Below are 22,125 nucleotides of genomic sequence, written 5' to 3'. Positions count from 1 at the left end.
TGAAGAAACACACACACACACACACACACACACACACACACGAATGATGGAAAATGATGAACCAAGCATGGCATGAAAGAACAATTATAAGAAGACAATTTTCCACCCTCTCGCCCAACCCCAGTGATTTGCTGGAGTTGGCTCCTACTGGCTCATTAGAGCCAATTTGTTAAATTTTTTGAAATTTTGCTTTCTGCTTGTTAAATAGCCATTGTTAAAAACAAATTACATATATTTTTAATTAAATATGTTACATGGAAAACAAAGATAATAAATACCTTAAACTCATTGTTTCTTAATTTTACTATTAATATGCTATTGGAAGTTATTTACACTTATTATTTCTGTGTGGTGGAAAATTCTGTATAATGGTTTTACTATTGCACATCTTTCTCCACATTCAGTGGCATCAGTAGTGTTGGTAGGTTGAAATCATGTGTGGTAGAAGTATTTACACCAAGGAAATTGGTAAACGCTACAAATCAGGGCTTGATTATTGTTTCGTTGATTGTCTAGACTTAAGAAAATGATGGAGAAAATGTTGGTAATGCAGATTGAACTTAAAAGTGTGTCATGCCTGTTGCCATTACATTTTGAATAGCACAAAAAAATTGTGGAAATTGTCTTCCATATTTTGAAAACTATTGTCTCATTCAGCAAAGAAGTCATTTACATCGTTAATGAATGAGTAAAGCTTTGATATACGTCTTCATTGTTTTCCTTTATCTTACTCATTAACATTAATAATAATGTAACCCACCATTCACATCAGAACTACATTTGTTGGACAATGAAATGAGTGACTTCTTTGCTGAATGGGATATTTATTTAGCATTTGTTTGTAGTCTGATTTTGTGACTGTTGTTGGCAATAGAATTATAAAAACCAATAGTGGGTTTGCAAAAATTAGCAAGTCACACTGAAATTATAGGTACAAATCGAAAAACCATAAGTATCTTAGCTTAAAATTCTAAAATTCTACAAAGAAATCATTAACAGAAATTTTTATATTATCCTTCATATAACAAAATTAATTTTTAGATTCTAATCCCTAAAATGACAGTAATAAGAAAGTTATATTTTTTTAACTGTACAGATGAAAATAATTATAGGAATGAAAATCATTGTGGAGCATTAATTAAGGAATGAAATTTAGAATCTGGAATGACCAGTTATTTAAAAAAAAAAGCAATGTCATGGTCATCTTTGGAAAAAATAGATAATCTTGCACTTTTGGATTGGCGAATTGAAAAATAAGCATTTATCAAATAGTACAAATGACTTGAAATTAAAAAAATAAATTGGGATATAAAGATTGTTTGACAGTTTCTCATTTTGGAATGACAGCAGAAAAACATGTCTATGTCTCCAAGGAATGGAATTCATATTTATATTTTATAACCTGAAATGTCAGTAATAAAACCACTAGAATAAGCTCTACAAAGAAAAAAACAAATCAGGAAATGTAATGTTTACAAAGCCCATACTAAATTCAGGATTTCTTAAAAGAGTCAGTTATTGACTCAATTTCTAGTTTAGTGCATGAGCTCAATAGTAAAAGTATTAAAAGATTTCAATACTGTTTACAGTTTGATAAAATGTAATAGGCCTGCTATTGAGAGATCAATAGAATTGCAGGAGAAAAATGGAGTAGAAATGGCAATTGTTTATATAATACAATGCAACATGAATAGCCAAATTTACTGTAGAAGAAATGAAAATGAAAATACATAAGAATATTATAGAAGACAATACCAAATGAAACATCTAATTTTGAAGACTAGACCTCCAGTGATTTATCCTTTAGTATAAAGTTCAGTTAACTCATATACTGATAATATTATTCAATACTTTGAAAGAATTAATGTCAACCACACAGAGTACATTTTCTGTACATTACCATCTACTTTAAATGATTGTGACTTTAGTAATGAATATTTTGAAGCAAACTTAATTGCATTTTGGGAAGAAAATCTGAAGTAGATATGAAATTGTTAGAAAATCATCATTTTGGGAGGGCAGAGCCAAGATGGCTGAGTGAAAACGGTGACTTGCTTGAGCTGTCCCCCATACCCTTCCAAATACCCTTAAAAAAATGGCTCTAAACAAATTCTAAAGCAGCAGAACCCACAAAAAGACAGAGTGAAACCTTTCCAGCCCAAGACAACCTGAATGATTGATCAGAAAGGTGTATTGCGCTGGGCTGGGAGAGGAGCACAGTTTGGCGTGGCTGCGCAGTCCGCAGTGAACCTGGTGCGGGCCTCAGAGGACTGAATCCCGGGCAGCTGTGGCAGTTTCCAGACTCCTCAATCCATGAATGCCAAAGACAACTTAGGTGGTCTGTGGGAAGAGTCTCTTTCTGTGGTGCTGAGAGAGGAATGCAGTGTCTCAGCTCCAGTACCCCAAGAGCATGGCCCTGGAGGGGCAGCTGCCTCCTGAGCTTCCAGCCCACAGACTGAGGGAGAATTCAGTGGGTGATCAGAGAGGGATTGCAGGGATCTCTTTGCCAGTGCTGAGGCAGGAATCTCTTGCTTTGCCCTTACTTGGATCTGGGTCACAGTTCTGGGCGGCAGTCCTGGGGTGAGGAGGAGCGCTGGCAGGGTGGAGCTTGTAGTGGCTGCGCAGAGGAGACCCTCCTCACAGTTCCAGGACAGAAAGGAGTACTTGTGGTCACTAATAGACTAGAGCACAGGCCAGGAAGGGAGTAAACACCTCGCCCCATATCATACCATCTTGGAAGAAGTGAAAATTTACAGGTCCCTACAGGTGTCTCTGAAAACGGCTGTACAAACCCCCTAAGCTTGGGACAGTACATTCTCCACATTGGAAGCAGATTTGTACCTTAACAAAGACTTTAAAACTCAAGTAATTGGCCAGGATCATGAGCAAGCAGCGCAGAAAGAGTCAGACTATATTATCTTGCTTTGGTGACAAGATCAAAACATACAACCAGAAGAAGACAACAAAGTCAAAGCTCCTACATCCAAAGCCTCCAAGAAAAATATGAATCAGTCCCAGGTCTTGGAAGAGCTCAAAAGGAATTTTGAGAAGCAGAGGAAAAACTGGGAAGAGAAATGAGAGTGATGCAAGAAAGGCATGAAAAACAAGTCAACAGCTTGCTAAAGGAGACCCAAAAAAATACTGAACAAAATAACACCTTAAAAAATAGCCTTACCCAAATGGCAAAAGAGATCCAAAAAGCCAATGAGGAGAAGAATGCCCTAAAAAGCAAAATTGGCCAAATGGAAAAGGAAGTTCAAAAGATTACTGAAGAAAATACTTCCTTAAAAACTAGAATAGAGCAATTGGAAACTAGTGCCTTTATGAGAAATCAAGACACTGTAAAACAAATCCAAAAGAATGAAAAAATAGAAGAGAATGTGAAATATCTCATTGGAAAAACAACTGACCTGGAAAATAGATCCAGGAGAGAGAATTTAAAAATTATTGGACTGTCTGAAAGCCATGATCAAAAAAAGAGCCTAGACATCATCTTTCAAGAAATTATCAAGGAAAACTGCCCTGATATTAGAACCAGAGGCAAAATAGAAATTGAAAGAATCTACTGATCTCCTCCTGAAAGAGATACCCAAAGGAAAACTCCTAGGAATATTGTAGCCAAATTCCAAATTCCATTACAACCTGCCAGAAAGAAACAATTCAAGTACTGTGGAAACACAATGAGGATAACACAAGATTAACCACTTCTACATTAAAGGACCGCAGGGCATGGAATATAATATTCTGGAGGGCAAAGGAGATAGGATTACAACCAAGAATCACCTACCCAGCAAAACTGAGTATAATCCTTCAGTGGGAAAAATGGTCATTCAGTGAAATAGAGGACTTTCAAGCATTCTTGATGAAAAGACCAGAGCTGAATAGAAAATTTGACTTTCAAATACAAGACTCAGGTGGAACATGAAGAGGTAAACAGGAAAGAGAAATCATAAGAGAGTTATTAAGATTGAACTGTTTACATCCCTGCATGGAAAGATGATATTTACAACTCATGAGACCTTTGTCAGTATTAGGGTAGTTGGAGGGGAAAAAATTATATGTATGTATGGATAGATAGATAGATATAGGGCATAGGGTGAGTTGAAGATTTAGGGGTCATTTCTGGAGAATAAAATTAAGGGATGAGAGAGGATTATACTAGGAGGAGAAGAAAGGGAGAGGTAGAATGGTGTAAATTATCTCACAAAAAAAAAACAAAAGAAAAGGCTCTTACAGTGGAGGGGAAATGGGAAGGTGAGACTCAGGAAATGAGTGAATCTTATTCTCTTGGATTTGGCTTAATGAGGGAATAACACACACATTCAGTTGGGTATGGAAATCTGTCTTACCCCTGTAGGAAAATAGGGAGAGAAGGGCACAAGAGAACAGGGGGATGATTGGGAAAGGGGTAATCAGAAGCAAATACTTCTGAGGAGGGATAGGGTCAAAAGAAAGAATAGAATAAATGGGAGGGCAAGGTAGGATTAAGGGAAATAGAGTTAGTTTTTCACAGCAGGTCTACTATGGAAGTATTTTGCATAACTGCACATTTATAACCTATATTGAGTTGCTTGCCTTTTCAATGAGGGTGGGTGGGGATGGAGGAAGGGAGAAAATTTGAAACCTAAAGTTTTAAAAACACATGTTTCAAAAAAATGTTTTCGCATGCTACTGGGAAATAAGAAATACAGTAAATGGGGTACAGAAGTCTATCCTGCCCTATAGGAAAATAGAAGGGGAAGGGGATAAGAGAAGTGGGGGAGAGATAGAAGAGAGACAGACTAGGGGAAGGGATATTCAGAATTCATGCCATCTTGGGGTGGGGGGAGGGGGGAGATGGGGTGAAAATTTGGATCTCAAAATCTTGTGGAAGTAAATATTGAAAACTAAAAAAAATTGCTATTTAAAAAAATCATTTTGCGCTATTTAAATTGATTGTAGCTATCATTTGTAAATTTAATATCTGAACAAGCCAATCATTTAAGCAAGATAATTATTTAAAAATATTTCTGGATAAAATTCATTGTACTTATCACCAATCTAATAAGAATCCACCTGAGCTAGAAATTATAGCAAAAGAACTTGAAATTGAAATTGTTAAAATTGATTGAGTGTTGGCACCAACATGTGTCATATAGTTTGTACTGATACTGCTGTATATGTATATCCTGCATTAGATGTTTATTTTTCTTGATCTTATTCTAGTACAGAAGTATTAGCTAACATTGATTTCATGTAAGACCTTGCTTTTAATGATTGACATTCTTGAAGAATTTTCATTACTTTCAACTATATTGCCCTCCAGGTCAGCTGGAATCCAGAAAATCTATAAAGTAATCCAGGTCACCATAAGCACATTGGAACTTTTGAAGATTTGTAGATAATTTATATTGGGGTGAGAAATCGTTTAACAGTAGGTGACATCAAATTTAGTGATGAATTTCTTGGGGAAAGAAGTATTAGGTTATTGGAATGCAACTTCATTTGTCAATTGTAAGTTACAACTACATGTTGGCTGCAGATACAAGAGTTTGGCAAAAAAAATAAAAGAATCAGTTGGCTATTTGGAATTTACAATAAAGAGTACTGTATATTTTTTTATTTATAAATTGTACTGCACATCCTTTATGTCAGTAAAATTTATAATCAACTTATATATATACATACGTGTATGTGTGTTGGGGGGGCAAGCTGATTTTTTTTTTGGTTTTGTGTTTTTTTGGCTAGATAATGGGATTAAGTGACTTGCCAAGGGTCACACAGCTAGTAAGTGTTATGTGTCTGAGGTCACATTTGAACTCAGGTCCTTCTGAATCCAGGGCTGGTGCTGTATCCACTGTGCCACCTAGCTGCCCCCAAGCTGATTGCCAAACACTTAGAAACACACTGTTGTCCTCTCCTCCCCTTTGCAGAGGTGGGAGGACTACAGATGTTGTACATTGCTCATGTTTTCGGACTTTTTTGATACATTAATAAGTTATGCTGTTACCTTTTTTTTTCTCTTTTAGAAGAAATTATTGTCATGATGGCTCTTCTGGGAGGGGTAAGGAGAGGGATCTTGGGGGAAATTATGGTGATGTAAATGATGTCATTGTCACTTCACATATGGTATATTTCAATTCAGTGGTAGTAGTCTCCAAATATGATAATTCTTCTGTTACTAATGCTGATGAGAGTAATTCATTATAACATTGTCAGCAGACCTGTTCTAATTCCCACATGCTTGATGTTTTCTTTCTGGCATCATTTATGAATGTTCTCATTGTATTCTGGTTAACTGGATCTCATGAAGCATATATAGGTTCACTTTTGCATTGTATTTTCAGGTTTTTTTGTGAGATAATGCTCACGGGTTTTTTGTTTCGTTTTGTTTTTTAATCTGCTTCCATAGTGTTTTGTAAATGTGTTTATTCTTAACTGGTAATAACCTGGCCTGATATGTTTCTCCACTTGGCAAGTAGATTATTTTTTATAGGCTGAGCATTTCTTGGCTCTTTTGGCTTCCTCGTTATGGTAACTGTTTTGTATTAATGAAACCTCTTAGAAATGGTAGTAGACAAAAGTAAAGGCACAGGCTATTTTCTATTTTTTGCATCTAAAGTTTATGCAGACAGGTTGATTTAGAGCTGCTAAGATTGTTTTTAGTGTCTTGTTGTTATCTTAAGTTCTGGTTTGCTATTTATTGAGATGTTTGCTCTAACCAGCAAGTGATCTCACTGTACACAGTCAGCTAATTTTAGGATGATTGCTGTCTAACCACTTGATTTCCTATGTTTTAAAATATAGAATATTCCCTTTTGTTCTGTTCTGAGTGCATCAGCGTAAGAGTGTCCAAAAGAGGGCAACTACGATAGTGAAGGGCCTCACCTTAATTTCATGTGAGGATCAGCTGAAGGAATTGGGGATGATTTACTTGGAGAAAAGAAGACTCAGGAGACACATGAAAATCAAGTATTTGAAAGGTTATCACCAGGAAGTGGGTTTACATTTGTTCTGTTTGGTTCCAGAAGGTAGGAGAATAAACAGTGAGTGGAAGATGCAAAGAGATAAAATTGGTCTTGTTATTAAGGAAGTTTTTCTTATACTTAAAGGAGTCCAAAAGGGGAACAAGTTTCTTCAGGAGGGTAGTGGTTTTTCACAAGGTCTTTAAACAGAGGCTAGAAAACTGTTGGGTATGTGGTATAGAACATTCTTTTCTACTTAAAGGTTAGAATAGATGATTGAATTCCTTTTTAACTCTGATTTTTTGTAATTCATTTTTCTATGAAGACATTGAGTGTTTCTCATAACTGACTCTTTTCGTGATAAAAGTATTCATCATATGTAGGCCATAGGTATTTTCAGTGGTTTGCATGTCTTTGATTTCTTTAATTTCTTGATACTGATCTATATTTCCTAACACAGTATTCTCCATTTTGTGCCTAAACTATATTAATGTATTCCCTGGTGTTATTCTCACATCCCTTTATTCTACTACTTGAAGCAACAAGAAACCCTTTGCATCAAAGCGTATGTTGGCTTTAGTTTTGTGAATCTCCTCAAGTTCTTTAAAAACTTCTCTGCCACTTCATCCTCTATAGTGGATATTGGCATGTAAATTGTGAAGTAGTCTTCATATTTTTGTATTTACTCAACCTTATTGTAAGCAGTATAAGGCAGGATGATCAGGTATCCCATGAAATAAGATTTTTCTTGTTATCTGGATGAATAGTGGGCTTTATAAGAACAACTATTTATAATGTTACAGTATGTAAGTTTTCATTGCACTTTGTTGAAGTGTCCCTGTAAAGTGGTGTGTACCTTGTTTGCTACTGTACCCACTTGACTGCTGAGGAAACTGAAGCACTGAGAGGTTAAATGACTTGCCCATGATCACAAAACTTGTAAATTGCCCTAGGCGAGATTCAAGCACAGCATTTTATCTACTACAGTGTGTTGTCAATTCCAATTAGGTAGTTGTTAGATCATCTACAAATATTTACTGTTGGATATCTTAATGTTTATTCTTTTTTTTATTGATTAGCAAGATGATATGGTATTAGAAGAACTGAATCATTTTCATGTTGATAGTCTTACTGTAAATGAAACTGAGGACATAAAAAGGCCACAGATAAATGGAAGGATGCTTCAAAGGTTCTTCTTGTAAAGGCAATAAAAATTGATACACACTAGGGGAAAAAAATGGCCCACTATATCCTCTATGTCAAATATCCTAAGGCTTAAGAAGTCAATTACATTTTATATGAGAAATTGTCAGCCTCTACAGCCTTACTGAGGACATTTTTATATCACAGACCATAGTTTATCACTTTGAGACAGCCTTCTTCACTGTATAACAAGTCTAGCTACACTTTATCTTTACCTCTACCCCTACTTACTATCTGTGCACAAGCAACGATTGAGACCCCTGAGCAAGTGTCTCTGAAGTTACATTTTATACAACCAAGATGTCTTTCTGGCCATAGCAGAATTTCATTTAAAATTATATTCTCATCCTGAAAAAATCCTTCTCCACATAACATGGTTCTAAATCCTGGTCCTTGATTTTGTATCTTGATCCTTGCCTCAGAACCGATGACTGCCTGGAGGAGCAAGAAACTACTTAATCAGACTTGTATGAGGTGATGTCACCCAGGCTGCTTATTGTTAGACCATTGGCAAGCCTTGCCACATCATGCTTGTTTTTTTAAAAATTAGAAAACAGGTCAGTGTTGGAACTTTTTAAAAAGTTACTAAACTTTATATTTTTTGACCCAGCTGCCCCCATTATGGGACATATATGTACCCCAAGGAGTTCAACAAATAAAAAGTACTATATATATTAAAATATTTATAGCACTTTATTTTAGCACAAAATCTGGAAACAAAATGGGTACCCATTCATTAGGGAAATGGCCGAACAAATTGTGAGATATAATATAATGGAATTTTATTAGATCATAAAAAACTATGAATATGAGAAAATCAGAAATGTGAGAAGATTTTTGTGCTCTGATGAATAGCAATAAAGCAGAACCTAATTATGTAATGAGTATGAATTATGTAAATGAAAAGAATACCAATATTGTCATTTGAGAAAATGATGGAAACATGCTTTTCTTTTTCAATAAAGAGGTAGAGACCTACAGATGCTACAAGTTACCTATGCCAACAGCCTTGTTATACCACTTTATTATTATTACTACTATAGTTCCTGCCCTCAAGAAAGTTATGTTCTTTTTTAAAATTAAAATTATTTATAGTTTTCAACATTCACTTTTATAAGGCTTTTGAGTTTTAAATTCTCCCCTCCTCCCCCAGATGGCATGCAATCTGATAAAGGCTATACATGTACAATCATATTAAACATATTTCCACATTAGTCGTGTTGTGAAAGAAGAATCAGAATGAAAGGGAAAAACCACAAAAAAGAAAAATCCACATTCAGATGCCATAGTTTTTTCTCAATGTGGATAGCATTTTCCATCAGAGTCTTTTGAAATTGTCTTAGATCATTGCATTGTTGAGAAGAGCTAAGTCGGTCAAGGTTGGTCATTGCACAGTATTGCTGTAACTGTGTACAATGATCTCCTGGTTTTGCTTACTTCATTCAGCATCAGTTAATGTAAGTCCAGGTTTTTCTGAAATCTGCCTGCTCATTGTTTCTTGTGGAACAATAGTATTCCATTACATTCATGTACCACAACATGTTCAGCCATTCCCCACTTGATGGGTATCTCCTCAATTTCCAGTTCTTTGCCACCACAAAAAGAGCTGCTATAAATATTTTTGTACATGTGAGTTCTTTTCCCATTTTTATAACCTCTTTGGGATACAGGCCTAGAAGTGGTATTACTGGGTCAAAGTGTATGGACAGTTTTATAGCCCTTTGGGCATAATTCCAAATTGCTCTCCAGAATGGTTGGATCAGTTCACAACTCCACCAACAATGCATTAGTATTACAATTTTCCCACATCTTCTCCAACATTTATGATTTTCCTGGTTTTCATGTTAGCTAATCTGATAGGTGTGATATGGTGCCTCAGAATTGTTTTGATTTGCATTTCTCTAATCATTAGTGATTTAGAGCATTTTTTTCATTTGACTATAGATGGCTTTAATTTCTTCATCTGATCCTTTGGCCATTTATCAATTGGGGAGTGACTTGTATTCTTACAAATTTAACTTAGTATATGAAGCCTTTATCAGAGACACTGGTTATAAAAATTTGTTTCCCAGCTTTCTGCTTCCCTTCTGATCTTGGTTACATAGGCTTTTAATCCTAAAGAATGAGTAGGTCAGCAACAAATCATAGCAACAGTAACTTCATCAAAAAGAATCACAATAATGGGATGGTTTACCAAAACTTACGTCAACCCTATGGCCATCCAAATAAAGTTCTTTTTCCTGATGTATATATATTTTCTATTGCCCCAGAAAAGATTTGTGAAGACACTGAGCCTGTACCCTGACTAATCTCAGTGATAAAAAGAAGGAAGATCTAGAATCTCAAATTGGGTAGCTTTAATACTTGATAACCTGTGAAGAGACTACCAGCCTCCAAAAGATATATAGCATATAAAACCTGTCCAGAACTTGTGCCAGAGCTACTCTGTATTTTCCAGTAACACTTTTTAAAAAACTTAACTTACCTAGAAGAAGGCATGCTGTCAATGCTATCTGAGGCCTGTGAACTTAGCATGGTAGTGGAAGACTTGAAAAGGTAACTACAGTTCCTAGCAATCCTAAATAAATAAGCGTTTCCTTTGCTGCTGCCATTGTGCAGACTGGAACTCTGATGGATCTCCAGGAGTTTCCTGACCTTCTACTGTAGAGGTTCTTAACCTGGGATCTGTGAACTTTTAAAAATACATATTTTGATAACTTTCAGTATAATTGATTTCATTTCTAATTACATGTATTTTATGCATTTAAAAACATTATTCCAACAAGTCTCTAGGTTTCACCAGACTATCTTTGTCAGTGACAAAATTCAATTCAACCAACATTTATTAAGCTCCTACTATGTGCCAAGCACCGTGATAAAGAACCTCTGCTCTGTCTGGCAAATGAGTTGACACTCCTGTTCTGATCTTCTCAGAATGTCATATCCTCATTCTTTTTCCCTTCCTCTAGAGTCCTGGCAATGTGTACATGTTAATTCCATGGCTCAGTGGCTTGTTCTATTGCATAACCTTTACTTATTTACCTTGCCCATTACCTTTTTCAGGAGAATTTCCAAGTCCAATTGGACACTGATTAGGGGAGAAACACGTATTTAACTTACTCAAAAACATTTTTGTTCTTTTGTGTTTCATAGACTTTTTTTTTTTTTTTTGCTTTTAGGCAGTTGGTGTTAAGTGACTTGCCCAGGGTCACACAGCTAGTAAGTGTCAAGTGTTTGGTCCGAGGCCGGATTTGAATTCAGGTCCTCCTGACTTCAAGGCCAGTGCTCTATCCACTGTGCTACCTAGCTGCCCCCTTCATAGCCTTTTCTGATCATTTCACTTTTTATTTTCTTAAAACTGTTAAAAGGATAGATTTTTTTCAAATTTATTTTGAATAAATTTTTTTATTTGTTCTATTTTATAGTCATTTTCTGTGATTATCTTTAATTTGGTTTTCAGTGCCCTCTCTCTATGTATATTCCTTCTGACTGCCCTAATAGTGATATGGTTGTTAAGGGTTACAAGTATCATCTTCCCATGTGGGAATGTAAACAGTTTAACTCAATTGAATCCTTTATGTTTTCTTTTACTTGTTTACCTTTTTTAAAATTTCATTAGAGATTATTACCATTGTCTACCGAATGCAGATTTTTATTTCTGCCCTTCTTCCATTTTTCTTATTTTCCATCTCTCCTTTTACAATGATGTAGCCAAATACATTGGGTGTTAATGGAGGACTAGCACCTCTGGTGTGAGAGTTTGCTGAGCCTTTTTCGGGGCTGCTTATCCACTTTTGGTGTCCACCTGTCACCCAGCTCTCACTTGTGGCTCCGAGAAGCTGTAAGCATGGCCAGCAGCCACACACGCTGGTAAAGTCATGTCAGCAGATGGGCTAAACCAGGTTGAGAGTAACAGACAGGCCTCTGACATGTTGGTAAGTTAGAGGGGTGTCTATCCCCAAGTATGTGATGACTTCCTGTGGGAGAATTGTTCCAAAGGCCATGAAGGTGGCTGAAACAGGTCTTTGAATCACTTAGAGCTTGGTCAGACATCTAAGACACCATGGTCATCCACTGCATCCTGAGCCATCCTCAGTTGTCTTTACTTTTGTCTTGGACTTTGGATTTAGACTTGAACTTTGATGACTCTGGAAGAGAAAGCAAGGCTGAATTTGTGCAGTTCTCCCTCACTTTGATGTTTTCTTCCTCTTTGCCCAGTTAAAAACATTTTTATTCAGTTTTACAAAGTAATTCCGATTCTGTTTGGCGTTGTATTAAACTCAAAAGTTAATTTTCCTAAGTGTTAATATTTTCGACAATAACACAAGATTGCTTTACCCATGTGTAAGGAATATGCTTCCAGTTCTTTAAGCTATCAAAGTGGCTTTGTATTTTTTTTTCAAGCAATTGTGTGTCTTGGTAAATTAATTTTTTTTCAAATTAATAATGGGTTTTTTTGTTGTTGCTATAAGATTTCTTTTAAATCAGTTCTTTTTGGAATGTATTGGAAGTATGCTAGTATGTGGATGTAAACTTTTTAAAGTTTATTTTATATTGCTGCCACCATTATAAGTAATTTGTTTCAAGTTTTAGTTGTGTGCTTTGAATTTTCTAGTTGTATAATCTTGCCATTTACAAATTTGAAATAGTTTGACCTTTTTATTGTTTCTCTAATTTTAAAATGCCTTATTTAGATAGTATTTCTAAAACTGTATTAAATAGTAGTAAGAGTAGTGTATTCATTTTGGAGGAGGGTTTCTAGTGTTTCCTCGTTGCATATAATGTGGCCCATTGTTACAAGGAGATGTTCTACTTAACTCCCTTCTTGACTTCTTCCCTTTTTTTGTCCCTCCATCCTTTTCCAGTGATTTCATAGATATAGGAGGATCTATTAATAAAGATTGATGTCTTTTATAGAAAGTGAAGAAAGTTGCTTAGGGACATTGAGTGACTGGTTGACTTGCCCAGGGGCATACAACCTTTATATGTTGAGAGTATAGGCTTGAATTTGTGTTATTCAGAGATGGGCCCTCTATCCATTAAAACATAGAACATCTTTCCTTCCTCTTTTAAAATAAATTGTATTTTTTTCAATCAACAAAAAATCACTTTCTTATCCTCCCACCCAGCCCTTCAATTGAGGAAGTAAAAAACAAAACAAAACAAAACAAAAACCCTGTTACAAACATGTACAGTCCAGTAAAACAAATATTTATATTAGCTGTATCTAAAAAAAAGTTACATGCTTAACTGAGTCCCTCACCTCTCTGTCAAATGGTAGTGGCATGTTTTATCATTAGATCTAATTAGAATCCTGGTTTATCATTACAATGATCAGAGTTCCTAAGTGTTCACAGTTGTTTGTCTTTATGTTATTGTCATTGTATAAATTGTTCTCCAGGTTTTGTTGAATTCATTCTGCATTAGTTCATAGAAATCCTCCCAGGTTTCTCTAAAATCATCCCTTTTATCATTTCTTTCAGCACAATAGTATTCCATGACATTTATGTATGATAACTAGTTTAGCTATTTCCTTATTGCTGAGTTCTAATTCTCTGCTGTCACAAAAGAGCTATAAATATCTTTGTACATCCTTAGAGTTTATTGTGCTTAGGACTAATTCCTCTTTTAATCTTTCTTGTTTTCCCTTTTGTGTTCTCTCCTCGCCCTCCTATTTCTTTGTTGGCAGAAATGTATTTTTGAACCAAAATGTATGTATTCTTCCCTTCTTTAACTAATTCAGATGACAGTGAAGTTCAAATGTTGACTAATTCTCCCTCCTCTTCCTCCTTATTTGTATAGACTTCTTGTACACTCCAAATATATGAGAATATTTCCCCTCCACAGTGTTTCCTCTTCTCTTCCCTTTCCATTCTTCTTTGAAGATCATCAAGACATCATAACTGAACCTACTCGTAGACTTTCCTTCTAATTAGATTCCCTCTTTGACACCTGATGATTATAAAGTTCTAAGGGAACACATGTAACATCTTTCCATATTACAGTGTAAGCAGTTTATCCTTGCTTAGTCCTTTATCATATTTACCTTTTTTGTGTTTCACTTTCCTCCTGTGTTTGAACTTCAAGTTTCTGTGTACTATGGTCTTTTCATCAGAAATGCATGGGAGTCCTCTTTTTCATTGAAGGTTTATTTTTTTGGCACTGTAGGATCATATTCAATTATGCTGGCTAAATTGTTCTTGGTTATATGTAAGTCTATATCCTTTGCCTTCTTGACAATGTTCTTTTTTTTGTTTCTTTTTAGGCAGTTGGGGTTAAGTGACTTGCCCAGGGTCACACAGCTAGTAAGTGTCAAGTGTTTGGTCTGAGGTCACATTTGAACTCAGGTCCTCCTGACTTCAGGGTCAGTGCTCTATCCACCGCGCCACCTAGCTGCTCCCTTCTTGACAATATTTTAAGCTGTGTATTGGAGAGGGAAATAGTAAACTACTCCAGTATCTTTGCCAGGAAAACTTCCAGATGGGGTCATAAAGAGTTGGACACAAGTGAAAGAGTGGACAACAACAAAAAGCTCTATAAATTCCTTTATAGGAATTGGCTGCTAAATCACGTATCTCATGTGATCATGGCTTCTTGATACTTGAATTTTTTCTGGCTGCTTGTACTTTTTGTACTTGTACTTTTTCATTGACCTAGAAGCTATGCAATTTTTGGCTATGATGTTCCTGGGAGCTTTCATTTTGGGGTTTCTTTGAAGAGGTTAGTGATGGATTCTTTTATTTTCTACTTTGCCCTCTAGTTCTAAGAGATCTGAGCAGTTTTCTCTTAAGAGTTCTTGAGATAGGATTTCTAGGTTCCTTTATTAATGGTCATGGCTTTCAGATAGTCCAGTGGTTCTTAATCTCTTGTTGATCTTTTTTCCAGGTAAGTAGTTTTTACTAGATACATCATATCTTTTTCAATTTTTGTTTTCCCAGTCTCTTGACTTGTTTTTGATATTTCTTGTTGTCTTTTGAACACATTGGCTTCTAATTGGTCCATTCTGAATTTCAGTGAATTTATTGCTTGGGCAAGGTTTTGTACCTCTTGTGCGAAGGCATTGATTTCTTGATCAGTTTTTTCTTTCACAGATTTCCCCCCCATTTTGCTCCCTAGCTTTCATTTAATTAATTAATTAGTCATTTTAAGCTCTTTTTTAAATTCTTAGCTTCATTACCAAGGATTCTACCAGGGATTCTAGTTGAGTTTGTGCTTAAACTGGGTTTTTCTTTGAACCTTGCTTTTGATGTTTTAGAATTATTCTCTTCAGGTTTGTGTCCTGAATGTGTCATCACAATAAATTTTTGGGGTGGGATTCTTTTTGTTTGCTCATTTTCCTAGCTTTGCTATATATTACTAACAATGCCCAACAGCAAGAGATAGAAAGATAAATTCCATTTAAAGTTACTGTAGATATTATAAAATATTGAGGAGTCTACCTACTGAAACAAACTGTATGAACACAGTTACAAAACACTTTTCACGCAAATAAAGTGGGATCTAAATAATTGGAAAAACATCAGTTGCTTATGGGTAGGCCAAGCTAATATAATAAAAATGACAATTCTACCTCAGCTTCCTTTTGTGTGTTGTCTTCTTTCATTGGAATGTAAAGCTTCTTGGAGACACAGGGACTGTCTTTCTGCTTATATTTGTATTTTCAGTGCTTAGCACATTTACATATAGTAAATGCTTAAAAATCCTTGTTTAACTGACTGACTTTTCAGTAGCATGATGAATGTATCTTGTATTTCAGCAAAGCTCTCGTCCGAATTACCAATATCATCATACTACTTTTGTAATTTTTAAATTGCTTTCTTTATTTTTAAATATCTTTGCATTTCTCATATCCTACTGAGTGAGGATAAATTTTTCCTATTCTATTCATTTCTTGTTTAAGGTTTTTGTGTTCCTGTTGATAAATGAGGCAGGCCTATAATTTTAATTTTTATTATCATGTTTTAGAACAAAAAGCCTATTTGTTTCCCAAAAAGAACTGAGTAGCCTATTTTCTTTCTACATGTGTTAAAATTCAGCAGAATTTTATTAAGAAGCTATGACTATATGCAAGGTGCTGTTCTTGTTGCTAGTAATTCAGAGCACCTTTGATTTTATTGGAAGAATCCAACTTATATACAAATAAGTAAATAATTTGAGAATGGAATGCATTATAGTAACTGGGTGAGGGGAGGAATCAGGGAAGGCTTTATGAAGGACATGTATAGTACTTGAATTGAGCTTTAAAGAAAACTCCACATCCAGTGAGGCAGAAGTGAAGGCATTTTCATTATGGGGACCTGCTCAGAGCCATGGAGATAGGAATTAGAATGTCAAGTCCAAAGAATAGGTAGTAGGTTAGTTTGCCTTGCTCATACAATGTAAGAGTTGAATAACATGAAATGTCTCAAGGTAGGTGGGAGCCATGTTATGCATGGCTTCAAGTGTCTGCCTGAAGAGTTTATATTTTATTTTCAAGGTTTTTGAGCAGGAGAATGATATAATCAGACTGGTATCTTAGAACACCTGTCAGCTTTGTGAAAGGTGGATTGGAGAGGAGAAAGATTCTAAGCACAAGGACCATTTGTTGAAACAGTTAAAGCAAGATATGATAAGTAGCTGAATGATGGTAATGCCTTTGTGAATAGAGAGGTGAGGAAAGACTTGAGAGGTTATAGAGGTAGAATCAAAAAAATTTCACGATATATATAGATATATATATATAGATATATATATAATTTTATGTCAGTTAATTAGACACCAAAAGATAGAAGAGAACCCAAGACAGAGCTTTAGGAGGCACTGATCCTCAGTGGGTAGGCCTAAGATGGGAATGGGAAATAGTGTCAGGGAATCCAAGTGAGGAAAAAATCTGCAATATCAAGCTTCAGAGGGGTCATTTGGAATGAGGATTAAAGAAAAAGTAATCATATTTAACAGTTGAAATGATTGATAACTGGGGAGAGAATTTTCAGTTCCGTAGTAGGGTCAGAAACTAATTTAAAGGGAGTTGAGAAATGAGAGAGGGGTGAAGAAATAAGGTCATGAGTACAAAATACTATTTCTAGGAATTTGGCCATAAAAAGGAACAGAGATACAGGACAGTGGCTTGGCAGAAACAATTGAAGTTTTTTTTTTGGTTTTGTTTTTCCAGTATGGGGAGAAACTTGGGCATATTTGTAGGTGACTAGGAAGAAACAAACGAAAAATTGAGGGTCACAGACAGAGCAGGGAAAATGATTTGATTTTCACCAACAGAAGTTTTTATGGTACTAGAAGTGATAAATCCCTTGGAGAGGGGAACAGCATTTTATCTTGTGACATGAATCCTAAATATTGAGAACAGATTTCACAGGGCTCAGAAGTAATGATAGGATCCAATGGCCAAAGACAGACAGTTTTCATGAGTAGGAATTAATGAATTTTCTAAAGGTACACATTTGAATGAATGGGAACTCACCAGCTAACTTCCTTTTCTAAAAGACGTTTAAAAAATGGAAGCAAGGACAGATAACCTTTTGTAAAAATTGTTTCAAGCGTGTTAAAATGCAGAATGGGCTAAGGCTATTAAAGCCAAAAATAAAAAGGAAATAGTTTATTTTTTTAGCTGTTAAGTGAACATGGAGAATCAAAGAGGGGATAGGACTGCTTCTTTGAGTGGATGGTATAGTGACAACAGATGACAGAGGGAAGGTAGAGTTCTCTAGTTCTTGTTTTGCTTTAATTTTATTTTTCAAATAGGATGAACTTTGTACTGGAAAGTTAGTCAAAGTGAATATGCCCAATAGGAGGACTGTCAAGAGGAAGGGTAACCAGGGAGATTCTAAAATATCTCCATTTTGTGCCTTACGAAGCTTGATGAAAGGGCTGGGAATATATAGCATGTAGAGAAGATTTAGTGGTAGAAGGAGGAAGGGAGAGAGGGAACTGTAGTAGTTGTCTTCCAGTATTTCAAGGGCTGTTATATGAAAAGAAGGATTTTATCCTATTCTTAGCTCCAGAGGGCCAAAAGAATAGCAGTGCGTGAAAGTTGAAAGTAAGCAAGTGTTAGGTTTGATATAAGGGAAACTTTCTTATAATTTGAGCTGTCTAAAAGTGGAACGTACTGCCTTGGGAAGTGATGATTTGCCCCTTATTGCAGATTTTCAAGCAAATGCTAAATGATCACTTTTTGGGTATGTTGTAGTGGGCATTCTTTTTCAGGTGTGATTGGACTAATGATTAATGAAGTCCCTTCAAATTCTGAAATTTGGTAATTCAGTGTGATTTCCTGGATCAGAAGCACCACCTTTTCCCCATAGAGTAAGAGAAAAGAGAAAATGGGAACAATGTTAGAGATGTCTTGAGGTCTAAAGCAGAACTCCCTTCCCTCATCCAGACTTCCCCATTTACTGTTGAAGACAGCTCTATCATTCTAGTCACTCAGTCTTGCAATTTCAGTGTCATCATTGATTCTTCACTCTCACCCCACACTCCCAGTAATTTGCCAAATTCCAAAGTGGCAGGGGGATGAGGCATACTCATAATTCATTCCACATATGGAAGAAGCACTAAGTTTCTGTTCTGTTGAGTCTTGGGAACCATAAGGCCCTCTAGTATTTTTAGTGCCTTGAGACTTAATATCTCTCCAATTTAGTTCAGACATCTATATGATGATGTGAATCCTCTTCCTTGTCTGACTTCTGCTGCTTCCGTGCAGGTGGCATAGGAATTATTTGTTCTTAAAAGATTTGAAAAAAATGAATTTAAGAATTTTTCTGGTTTAATTTTTTTTTAAAATAGGACAGATACCTAATGGTCTGCTTGATTTTGCCCTCCCACAGAGTTCATTTGTTCCTGTTGTTTAATTTTGGCATTTTATATATATAATGTCAAGTTTCCAAATTTATTAGCTATTGCTGTTAGTAATCCTTATTTTCTTAATTTTTAAATTTTTGAATGATTTTCCTTTTATTACCTACTGTATGCTAAATTCTTTACAGATTCCTCACAACCACTCTGAAAGTCAGATTCTGTTATACCAATTTACAATTGAAGCTATTGAGACAGATACATTAAATGATTTTGCAGGTCACACAGCTAGGAAGTGTCTGTGGCAAGATTTGAACTCAGTTCTTCCTGATTCCAGGCCAAAATTTGCTCCACTTAAACCATGTATTTGCCTCTTAAGAAATCATTAACAACAAAATATTTTAAATGTTACATTACATTTAAAATGTGAGTAATTATTACAGTATAAAGTAGAAAAAAATTGGAAGAATAGCCAAAATTCCAGGCTGGCATTTGAAAATAAAATTGACAAGCCATTATTAAATTTCTTTTTAAAGAGGGTAACACAGATTTGGAGTGGAGGTGAAGGAGAAACTCCATATGAATGGCCACTTTTTTTTTGAATGGCCACTTCTTAGGCAAGTAGAAGGCTACCAGCTCATTTGTCAGCTGGGCTGGGGAAGGAGATGTAGATGATTTAAGTGTGATAACTGAAAGGATGGTTTTATAGCTGAAAGGGCCCAATTAACATTAGATATGTAAAGTTGTAGAACCCCAAACCATCTCCAGCTATGACCTGCACATGAATAAAATGTAGGATGGTGGGTGTAATCTGAAGTTGAGAGTTGGCTGGATTGTTGAAGGTCTCAAATCTGAGTCATCTTCTCTCTGTTGGCTTTGGAGTACAGGGGGGCTTCTGTAAGCAGCACAGGGTGCTCTTCAGGGGCCACATAGAGCTCATTGTAGAAAGTACAATGCCAGATCTTCTCCATGTCATCCCAGTTGGTGACAATACCATGTCCAGTGGGGTACTTCAGGGTCAGAATACGTCCCTTGCTTTGGGCCTCATCACCCATGTAGCTGTCCTTCTGGCCCATACCCATCCTGATGTCTGGGGTACCCAACAATGGAAGGGAAGACAGCCCAAGGGACATTGTCTCCTGCAAAGCCAGCTTTGCAAATTCCAGAGCCATTGTCAACAATGAGAGCAGCAATATCATCATCCATGGTGAACTTTGAAGTAGCAAGTTTAAACCCTTAAGATAGAGAGGAGGTGTTGCCACACCTGGAGGCAAGTGCACGCTGGTGGAAGAGCTCACAGCTCAGAGTTTTAGATCTTGTTGGTGGAAGTTATAAGTAAAGGGCATGTGGCTAAGCTAGGTCTCATCTTTTATCCCTGAGACTGAAATGAAAACTTGCTATCTGACAGATTTGAGAACAAAAAGTCTGGCAAATGATAAGAGGTTAACTGACTAATATTAGGTTACATATGTTTTTTTGAGTCTGACCTCTATTTTTGATCTTTCAAAGTCCTCAGTAGCAGCTCTGGGCTTTCATTTAGCCTCATAGATGATGAAGTTGCAAGTATTCTCCTACTTGTTTTCTTGTTAAGACCCCATTAAGAGTAACCTATGATCTTCATATAACAATACCTTTCCAATTTCTGACTGTAGGTGACTACAAGAATTTCTAACCTGGATGATTTTATTTGTTTGGCAAGTACATTAATGAAAACCAGACTTTTTGTCTAGTCTTTTTTGTATGAGAGTCCTTTTAGATAAAATTATTCTAAGAAGTTACACTAAAGACCATGGGAAAGCTTATCTTTATACAGATTGTACCTCTTCCTTTCCTTACTATAAAATATCTTTGATCTTTAGTATTGGAAGGGTACAATTTGTCACTTGAAGGGACTTCAAATTAAATAGCTATTGTCATTCAAAACTATCTGAGTGAACTTTGTTAATTTGAAAAAAGGTTTTTATAAAGGATTTTCTGAGATTATGTTCTATGCCTAACTTCATCATCTAACTTCCTGGCAGCACGTGAGAAACTAGAGGCAAGGGGACCTTTATACAAGAAGATTCTCTTATGGAATTCTGTTTGATGACATTGCCCGGTCAACCTGTGACAAAAGTAGCCTAAAACTTTTACATATCTGTAGAACCTTGAAGTAGCTAAAGATAACTTTTTGCTTGCTAACATGTTAATATTCTCTTTCAGAGAACTAAAGATGATACAAGTGGATAACTTTTAACTTAATGATTGTTCTCTAAAATTATCATAGAATTTAATATAGTGCCACACATGTAGTAGGTATTGAAAAATTTGTTATTGCTACTGATAAAAGTAAATTAAGCTCTTTAACTATAGCTGCACTTTAAAAAAAATCTAAATGAATCATTGCCCTTTAAATTACAGGAAAAAGTGAAAAGTAAAGACTATGTTGACCAGGAGAAGGACAGAGTTGCTTTAACTCTAGCTCGTCTAGCTCGCCATGTGGAGGTAGACAAACAGCAGAAAGAAGAGAAGAATAAAGCTTTCCGGGTAATGTGATTGTTTCATATGTTCTTTAACTGAAATGTAGAATCCTTTAGAATTTTATATTGTCGGGGCATGTAGGTGGCACAGTGGGTAGAGCACCAGCCCTGAAGTCAGGAGGACCTGAGTTCAAATCCAACCTCAGACCAAACACTTGACACTTACTAGCTGTGTGACCCTGGTCAAGTCACTTACCCCTAATTGCCTTAAAAAAAGAGAGAGAAAGAGAATTTTATGTTGTCATAAGGGATCAACTTAGGACAGAAAAAAACCTAACTGAATTCAAGTACAACGGGATCATTAGTTATGCTTTTCATTAGTCTTTTACTTCCAGGTTATTAGCTCATGAATATTTGAGCATTTTTATGTTTATAGAAAGAGAAAGAAAATAAAGGTGAATTGGCCTTGGATTTTATTTGTATTAAGAGTTAAGGTTAGAAATTCATGAAATTTGTCATTGCAGAAAAAGAAACTAAAGGGATACTTCCAGTGACTAGAGGCAGATTAAACTGGATGGAGGAGTACATTGGAGTTTACATAGCATTAAATACTTTGGTGTTGTCTTTTCACATCAAAGGACAAAGAATTCTAGAAGCTTCATAAACTTCTCTTTTAGAAGCAGCTCCATCATTAGGAAGATGCCATACACAAAGATTCTAGGAGAAACACC

At 35.8% G+C, this 22,125-nt stretch overlaps 1 protein-coding gene across 1 annotated transcript in view; it reads left to right on the top strand.

Moving 5' to 3' along the window:
* The window catches only part of ZNF451 (zinc finger protein 451), a 95,736-nt gene that overhangs the window by 35,626 nt on the left and 37,985 nt on the right, over positions 1-22,125 (top strand). Inside the window, 1 exon segment of the mRNA XM_021000498.2 lies at positions 21,336-21,461. Within this exon segment, the coding sequence (XP_020856157.1) occupies positions 21,336-21,461 (126 nt within the window).

The sequence above is a fragment of the Phascolarctos cinereus genome, unplaced genomic scaffold (genome assembly GCF_003287225.1).
Source record: "Phascolarctos cinereus isolate Bilbo 61053 unplaced genomic scaffold, phaCin_HiC Scaffold_5;HRSCAF=322, whole genome shotgun sequence".
NCBI classification, from domain to species: domain Eukaryota; kingdom Metazoa; phylum Chordata; class Mammalia; order Diprotodontia; family Phascolarctidae; genus Phascolarctos; species Phascolarctos cinereus.
Note: the sequence above shows the minus strand (reverse complement) of the source record. Positions and strands in the feature narration are given on the sequence as shown.